This window comes from Tarenaya hassleriana, unplaced genomic scaffold, assembly GCF_000463585.1.
Source record: "Tarenaya hassleriana unplaced genomic scaffold, ASM46358v1 Cleome90, whole genome shotgun sequence".
Taxonomy (NCBI): Eukaryota; Viridiplantae; Streptophyta; class Magnoliopsida; order Brassicales; family Cleomaceae; genus Tarenaya; species Tarenaya hassleriana.
In genome coordinates, this window is record NW_010971390.1 from 89,692 (window position 1) to 98,609 (window position 8,918).

Sequence of the window (8,918 nt, forward strand, 5' to 3'; positions counted from 1 at the left end):
CCCTATGGCTGAAAACAGGAAGGCTAACGGCGGGAAAGCAAAAGCCAATCATATTCATCATACGATACAAATTCATCAATATTAATTAAAAAAAAAAGTTTAAAAAAAAATAAAGAGCTTCACAAAAGCGGAGTGTGTATCTATACACGCACACACACACACATATATATGTATGTGTACGTATATATAAACATGAGAGCCATTTTTAAAAGAGCAAAGGAGGCGAAGATCAACACTCAGAGGAAAGAAAAAAAAGTAACCGTTTCTTTTCCTTTTCCTCTCTCTCTCTTTCTCTCTCTCTCTCTCAGGCGTTTCCTTCGATTTTGGGTTAAAAGCAATCGTAGAAGGAAGATTGTGGAGGAAACATTCTCCATTTCTCCAGATCTGAAGCTTCATCGATTCAGGAGCTTCGCACATAATTACAGGTTCTTTGCTCTTAGCCCTTTTTTTTTTCTGGGATTTACCAAATTCGAGCACATGAGTGAGTGTGCGTGTGAGTTTGTTTATATATGTGTATTGGTTTTCGAGTGATCTGATTTGAACCTCTTGCGATTTTCGATTCGATTCCTTGTTTGTTTGTTTCCTCTGTTCTTCGTAGTTTCCCTCGTTTTCTGGCCATCCAAACGCTCCTTTTCTCTCTTTCCTCAGCAATGCCTAAGCAACAACAGCGTCAATTTTCATAGAAATCGTAGCAAATAGGGACCACCCCTTTCCCTTTTCCCCTTTGCTTTCAGCTAATTAATCTGCCTTTACCAATTGATTAGAGATAATTAAAGTGATTAGGGTTAATTAGTTGTTTAAGTAATTAATTAATATAAACGTGTTTAGAACTTGTCCCGGATTTACAAAAGAACCATGTAATCCATAAGGGCTCCGGAGTATTGGATATATATACACACACACACACTTCTTTTTAAACTTGTTATGGTATTGGCCATTAAAGTCAACTAAATTCAGTGGCCCTAAGAATACACAAGCATATATGTTTCCTGACTAGTGGATTTTCTCCTTTTTTCTGCTATTTTATATAATATTTGATTAAAAAAAATTATAATCTGAAAATTCATCGGACTTTTACTCCAATTACATCTCTTAGAATACCAGAAAAAAATGTCCCTCTCCACGTTTGGGTTTGAATTCATGTTAAGAACATGCTTTGTATATTTCACCAAGTTTGGATGTATTTGATAATTTTGATTCTTTTACTTCGTATTACACGAAATAGTGGTAGCTTCTCTTTCTCCATATGATTTTTTATTCACATGGAGAAGCCATTTTCATCCCCACAAGCTTTTTTTTATAGGCATATGTAGGAAGAAGGTTCTGTTGGTAAGGTTTAGACCCATTGTTCCTGTTTCTAGGATTCTATCTTTACTCAACATAGATCATTATTGTGGTGTCATTTACAAAGCTTTAAGCTTCTCTTATCTTTATTTTCTTTTGCTCATGAAGTATTATTATTTAATCCTAAGAGGATACTTTTCGTTACAAAGAAAGGGCCTTTGGATATATTTCGTTCATTTTCAATTATGAAAAACAAATGGCTTTTATTTCGACCGTTCGTATCAATATCCTTTGGCTACTTCTTTATTTGATTAAGTGCTCATAACTATTTTATTTTATTTGTGTTATTAAATGGTTATGCATGACTCATTTGTCTAATATTAAAGTGGACCTGTGAGCGAAGCTCTAGAAATCAACTTTTTTTTTTTTTTGGCAAAAAGAAGAGAAAATTTATGGGTAAGAAAGCGAAAAGGGCATCTGATGTTGGTTCATAGTTTACACGACTTGCAAGGGAAGAAAAGATTCGTTCGGCCAATTGAATCCGTACACGTCTCCATGGAATGCACACATTCACCCGATTTCTGGATTCCATCTCTGTATCTGCATCACTCAAATTGCTCCTTTTTATCTCTCTTCCAGTCTGCAGATATTGCCTTTTATTTCCTTGTCAAAGAAAGTTTTTTGGCTGCTTCTTTATCTGATCTCCATCCTTTTTGCATATGCTCCTTTTATGTTATTTTTTTCGTTGAATCGTGTTGTGGCTAGAACTTGAAGTTGGGAATTGATTAGTCTTCTAGATATGTCTTAATTAACAAAATGTTAGTGGTATGAATAACTCATCCAAGTTGAATTTTCCATTTGTGGGTCTCGAGTTTGGCCTAAATTACAGCTTGTCTTTCTAGTTTGGTATTTTTTGTTTTTTGGTCTATTTATTCACGTGGGTTTCCGTTCAAGGTTGAGATCTTGGGGTGCGGCGTAAGACCCCATATTATTTATAAATGATCCAGGGATTGGTCATTTGGTGATTCTTGTCGAGTCTTGTGCGATATCCAATAGGTTCTTTCTTCTTGGATAAGTGAAAGGAGGGGAAAAGTTACTTGCACTATACGTATTCTCTGTCCTGTTTTACCACAAAAGATAAACGCTTTCTGTTGAGAAATGAATTCGGTGTGACATCAGAAACACTTGGGGTATATCTCCTGTGAAGCATGAATTCTCCAACAGGAATCTAGAAATAACGCTTGTCTATTTGTCTATAGGTTCGGTTTACTTTACATTTATGCCTCTCGATTTGAATAAAGAACTGATGCGCTCCACAAGGAGCTCTCATTCTGTGATTCCTCCGTTTTTCTGGTTCCATATCTGTGGTGAAGAACTCTGTTATTACTCGCCAAACAATTCTGTGTTGTGGTTCTCAAGGTTTGCTCTTTCATGGTTTCTTGATGTAGGTTTGGTCCAAAAGGAAGAGAGCTGTCCTTGAGGGTGCAACCGTTTTTCTTTTCTAGCACAGAAACCGGTCTACGGTCCAATAATCTCTGGAATTGTATTAATTCAGAGATTTTCCATGGATTCCATCTCCTAATGCCATGAAGAGGAGAGAAGTTTCTGAGTTTAAGGAGTTATGGAGACAGGTACAAGCAACAACAGCACAAGCAGCAGCAGATACGAGACCTATGAGGCAATCAAGCATGGGTCGTGGTTTATCCAGTTTCGCAACGGCTGCAATCCCTGGATGGCTAGATATGTATATGGTCTGATATTTCTCATTGCAAATCTGCTAGCTTGGGTTGTCCGTGATTATGGTCAAGGTGCCATGACAGAAATGAGAAGTATGTCTCAGTGAGGTTTCTCTCATATTTTCTTCCTATTGCCCCATGAGGGGTTTCTAAGTGTTCATCAGATGACTGATGTTAATGCAACTCCCTTGTTCCGATCGTTTTTGCAGAATTCAAGAATTGTAAAGGCGGGCGAAACTGCTTAGGGGCTGAGGGAGTCCTACGTGTGAGCTTGGGATGTTTTGTATCCTGTCTTGATCATGATACTATACCGTCTTGTCCTATTTCTTAAGTTTCATTAAATGATATCAAACACGTTCCTCCAGTTGATGAAATCACATGAATGTTTTGCCTTGACCACACTTTCAGATGTTCTATTTTATTATGTTTCTTTCAACTGTCGGTACCAAAAAGATGCATTCATCAAGAGATAGATGGCATTCCGGGTGGTGGTCCGCAAAGCTTGTAATGTGGTTTGGCTTAACCATCATCCCCTTCTTGATGCCTTCTTCAATTATTCAGCTATATGGTAAGACCGGCCGTCCTTGAGGTATTGTTAAAGAATGCTCTGAATTGTTTTTCTCCTCGTCAAATGATTTAAAACTGCTTTCTTGTTTCTTGGCTTGGCAGGGGAGATTGCACATTTTGGTGCTGGGTACGATTTCCGTCTTCTTTAAGAATGTATACAATTGTTTTCTCCTGGAATCTATCAGTATCCTCATTTGATCTTGTGTTTTGCTTGTTTCTTTCAGTGTCTTTCTTCTGATACAGCTAATAAGCGTCATCAGTTTCATCTGTTGGCTCAATGAATGCTGCCAAAATAAAAAAGATGCAGAAAGATGGTAAGATCCAGCAGACTTTCTCTTACATCTTCCCCCACAGTTTGTCGAAGATGAGATATTTCAGTGATACATTTTACACTGCAGTGTGTCCTCATTGTTTTATGAGCTTACACTGATCACACAAGTTTTTTTGTTGTAGCCATGTACATGTGATGCTACTAGCAACTACTGCATACATTATGTGTATCGTAGGAGTAATCTTGATGTACATTTGGTATGCCCCTGATCCATCCTGCCTTCTCAATATATTCTTCATCACGTGGACGTTGTTCCTCATCCAACTCATGACAAGCATCTCTCTCCATCCCAAGGCGAGTTACCCTTTCTTTGGTTTGAGGCTTTTATCCTTTTTCCCGTTCTTCGTGTTCAGATGTTTTAAATTTTTCTTCCTTTGCCGGTATGACAGGTGAATTCTGGATACTTGACTCCAGCATTAATGGGGCTCTATATTGTGTTTATCTGCTGGTGTGCCATTCGAAGGCATGCTTCATCCACCCTTTATTTTATTTTCTCTGTTTCTACGTTTTCTTGGGCGGTTCTTGCTTTTTCATGTAAATACTCATTTGAAACCACATAGTTATGCATCTAGACACTCAAAAGTTGCATAAAGTTCACGTAGAGCAACGGGTTTACTCGCGAAGATCTTAGATTAACTAATGATCTCCATGGGTTTTTTTTCTGCAGTGAGCCAGCAGGAGAAAGTTGCAACAGGAAAGCAGAAGCTTCGAGGAGAACAGACTGGCTTACTATCATAGTAAATACTCTGAGAACTTCCAAAACTTCCTCTTGGGTTTGAGGTTTCTGTTCTCATCCAGCTAAAGTTTTTTCATGTATTTGTGTGCAGAGCTTTGTGGTGGCGCTAGTAGCAATGGTTATCGCGACTTTTTCCACGGGAATAGACTCCCAATGTTTCCAGGTTCGTTTCTATGATCTTCCATGCGGTTTTGCCGTAAAACTCATGCGAGAAAAATGACCAATGAAGAATGCAGTTCTGCAGGAATGAGGATGATAACCAAGAAGAAGAAACTCTTCCATATGGCTATGGATTCTTCCATTTCGTCTTCGCCACGGGAGCGATGTACTTCGCTATGCTACTCATTGGATGGAACACTCATCATCCCATGAAAAAGTAAGTGTTTTCATAGAATCTTCTTACATGTACACACACATCCAATACATCAATATAGAGAGATGTATTAAATTCAGTAAACGCCACACATATATTACCCCTATGGCTGTTACTATTCAGTAGTATTAGAAAGGAAACAATGTCAATAGCCAAAAAAGTTTGAAACTTTACACTGATTGCAGAGTTAGGACACAATCTATATATATGGATGCGGATTTCTACGCTTTAATCTGTCGATAATGATTCCGAGAGAAGTTAAACTTGTGTGTACCGTTTTCAGGTGGACGATCGATGTGGGATGGACGAGCACTTGGGTAAGGATTGTGAACGAATGGCTTGCGGTTTGTGTGTACAGTAAGTAACCCCCGAAAACCTCTTTCCTCGTATGCTTTTGCAACGATGAAGTTCATTCATTCCCTCATACTTTAAAATGAAAATGAGTTAAATGTATAATACATAATTGTTTAATGTGAATCGTAAGAGATTTGCTTGAAAACAAAGTTTGGAACTTTATATAATATTTTTCTTTTTGGTCGCAGTTTGGATGCTGGTTGCTCCAATTGTGCTGAAGAGTAGACAAACAACACGAGGGGCATGACAGATGCTGTTTTTTTTTGCCTTTGGTTTGATCTGAAATGTCCCCATTAACAGAGAAAAGAGTTTTCAACCCTCGAAGGAGCTCCGACTAAAACAAAAAGGAGAAGCTCCGGACGGTGACGTCACATGTTCGTGTTCATGGGTTGGTTTTGTCTGATGTCTGATTTGTTAAATCAAGATATCAAATACATGCCAAAATTACTTGGTTGACGTTTGGAAGGTTAAAAGAGCCGTTGGAAGACTTGCTAAATCAAAGGAATGCAATCTGATATCATAATATTGAATCAGTTGCATAATTAACTCAAATTGAATATGAAAGCTCCACTTAACTTATTATCCTAATTCTCTTCTACTCATATATTCCTTTTATGTTTTCTATGTGTTTGTTATTTAAATATGTATGTAATCTATTACAAATGAATAAGAAACGTAGGAGATGTATTCTCCATTTTCATTCTTAATCTCCACCTGATTTATTATTCTCCTATTCTTCTTTGTTTCTTATTCAATCCACATCTATCAAACTCAGAAAATCTCCATGGTATCAGAGCGTAAAGGTCCATGAACCCCTCTGTTCCAAATTTCTTTTAATTCCGCTGCATAACTTTCCGTAATATACAAACCGAAGAAAGTTCGAATTTTTTTTATCCTTTTCATCCGCAATATACATCCCTAAAAGGTCACATGAAGTGTACTTGGGATGATTTTGAAAGCCTTGAAGATGAAGAAGGAAATCATTGTTCATACATCGAACATGCCAACGGTGTCGTAGAACAATTTTGGTGTACCAAGAAAGAGGTTGACGCATGGAATAACCTCTCCATAGAAGAAGTTCAAGCCATGTGTGTAGATGACGAACCATATAGAGAAGAACAAAACAAGGGGGAATGGGATGTAGAGGACATTCTAAATCAACTCCCACTGCAAATCAAAGAGGCGTTGGTACAAACGGCCAATGCAAACAAATTTGAGTTAAGTGTCTCTTCTTGAAGATTTGTTAAATACTAACGAGTTTTTTTGAAATGATACAACAAACACAGGTTAAAAGCAAAGAAATTCTATCTCAAGTTGTCGAAGAGAGTGAAATGGATGGAGAACTACAAACCGAAGATAAAAACCATGAGAAAGGGCGAACCTTGGATGCAATAAACTCGGAAAAAGAAGGAATAGAAACAAATATGATAGTGAATGACCCTATAGTGGAGGAAATGAACTTCGAAGAAGAGGCATCACATGCATCCGACATCATTCCTCATCCGACAATAACAAAGAATTCGAGCATCTCCTTCGCATGGAGAGAAAACCAAGTTTGTAGTTTCTTTTATTCTCCCGTATCATTTGATTTTTGTGTTCCAAGTTATGTGTTTGGTGTTTTTAGTGTTTATGAACAGAAAATACAATAATTAATCACGAGGTTTCATGGAGTTGAGCAGCTCACGAGTGAGAGGGAATGGTATGGTACACTCGTATGTTTCTCTACAGAAAAGGACACAATGCAAGTATCCGACCACAAAACGAATATGACATTACCTACGAATTCCAATTATTCTAGGTTTGATGTCTCAAGATCATCAAATTTGGAATTCATACACGTAAGAACATTATTTTTACTTTTGTTTGATGAAAAATATATCATTGCGTGTTTTTATTCATTTTATCGTTTCAAACGGAGTGCTACGGGCTCCCTTGTGTTATCTAACCATTTTGTTAAGATCATATAGAAAATAAAATTTTGGGCATGTGAAATGATGGAAAAGCCAAAAGAACCGCCATGGGATGTGATCACACGTTTAAGGAGGAATCGACGCGCACATGAACATACGTGTTACAAGATTAGTTTTTCGACAATTCTCCAAACTAATCTTGAGGGGAAATGTTAAATCAAGATATCAAATACATGCCAAAGATTACTTGGTTGACGTTTGGAAGGTTAAAAGAGCCATTGGAAGACTTGCTAAATCAAAGGAATGCAATCTGATCTCATAATATTGAATCAGTTGCATAATTAACTCAAATTGGATATGAAAGCTCCACTTAACTTATTATCCTGATTCTCTTCTACTCATATATTCCTTTTATGTTTTCTATGTGTTTTTTATTTAAATATGTATGTAATCTATTACAAATGAATAAGAAACGTAGGGGATGTATTCTCTATTTTCATTCTTAATCTCCATCTGATTTATTATTCTCTTATTCTTCTTTGTTTTTTATTTAATCCACATCTCTCAAACTCAGAAAATCTTCATGATTGATCGGGAATCTCTCGAAACATTATTTGTATAGGCCCCCGTCATTCGAGGTAGGTTATTGTTATTATTATTATTATTATTAGAAAACAATAAGAAGTTATTATTTCTGAAACTCGTCAGCTGGTCGGTGGCCTGATATATTTCATCATCATCTCCTCCACGATTGCTGTTTACGATAAGGATCCTTATAAGGTCTCAACTTGTTGCACCACTACCACCCGCAAACGGAGCGGTTGCGGTTTCTGGCGAGGTGGCGGTTGAAAAATTGACTGGTAAAGTCACAGAGAAACGCAATCGTAACAAAACTTTAAAATTCAAAACACTGCTTTTTAGGCTCATTTTGATAGCGTTTTCATACGTTTTAAGCAAAAGACAAAAATAACATTTTTAAAAATTAAAAAGAAAACCCTAACTCTATTGCGTAATACACCGAAGTTCATCTCTGTCGCGTCAAACCCAAACCCTAACTCTCTCTGTCGATCAGGATTCTCTCTCCGTTCAGATTGTTGAAGCTCACCAGAATTCAACTCCGTCGCCTCCAGGTATGCTTCTTTTTATCTTATCGTCTTTCTCCTTCTGAATTTTTCGGTTTTTGTTTGAATATTTGGGTTTGTCCTCTTTGTCTACCTTTGTTTTTGTTTTATTTTGTGTTTTGTCTAGTTTTGATTGATGCTCTGTTAGCTTTGCCTAGTTTTGTTTGTGTTTCCTCCCTAATTATGTCTCTGTTTGAATCTTTGGATCGATACTCTGCATATGTTTGTACTGGTTTTTGGTCATTTGTTCAAATGGGTTTAGGTTTTGGCTACAGATATTGAATATTAATTAGTTTTAGAAGCAATGCATGGAAATGATGATTTGGGTTTATTGTTGAAACACGAGATGAGTTTTTTATTTCTTGGCATTTCACCTTAATTTTAGAAGCAATTGGGTTTATTTTATCTTAAAATGTGTTTGTTTTTTTCATTGTTTTACAATATCTAAAGAATGAGTTGTTTCAAAGTGTTTTTTCGATGGAGAATTTCTAAGTTATAATTTCATA

The 8,918-nt window shown here is 36.8% G+C and overlaps 1 protein-coding gene across 5 annotated transcripts; it reads left to right on the top strand.

The window, feature by feature from the left end:
- The first annotated feature begins 218 nt into the window (after positions 1-218).
- LOC104804578 (probable serine incorporator) lies at positions 219-6,083 on the top strand. 5 transcript variants are annotated; one of them, XM_010528889.2, is made up of 13 exons: positions 219-425; positions 2,733-3,113; positions 3,230-3,303; positions 3,429-3,588; positions 3,690-3,714; positions 3,812-3,901; positions 4,041-4,212; positions 4,308-4,381; positions 4,586-4,655; positions 4,746-4,817; positions 4,891-5,030; positions 5,311-5,384; positions 5,570-6,083. In XM_010528889.2, the coding sequence occupies exons 2-13, from the start codon at positions 2,906-2,908 to the stop codon at positions 5,626-5,628; spliced, it is 1,218 nt and encodes a 405-aa protein (XP_010527191.1). In that variant the 5' UTR covers positions 219-425; positions 2,733-2,905; the 3' UTR covers positions 5,629-6,083. The 5 variants fall into 5 exon arrangements, with proteins under 5 accessions (XP_010527191.1, XP_019056968.1, XP_010527190.1 ...); XM_010528888.2 differs by lacking the exon at positions 219-425 and adding an exon at positions 1,767-2,543; XM_010528890.2 differs by lacking the exon at positions 219-425 and adding an exon at positions 1,767-2,474.
- The last annotated feature ends 2,835 nt before the right edge of the window (positions 6,084-8,918 follow it).

Excerpts from the sequence above, each read along its gene's own strand:
- LOC104804578 (XM_010528889.2), top strand. The coding sequence starts at position 2,906 with ATGGAGACAGGTACAAGCAACAACAGCACAAGCAGCAGCAGATACGAG. Across the intron at positions 4,656-4,745 it reads CAGACTGGCTTACTATCATA|AGCTTTGTGGTGGCGCTAGT; the intron begins GTAAATACTCTG and ends ATTTGTGTGCAG. Across the intron at positions 4,818-4,890 it reads TAGACTCCCAATGTTTCCAG|TTCTGCAGGAATGAGGATGA; the intron begins GTTCGTTTCTAT and ends TGAAGAATGCAG.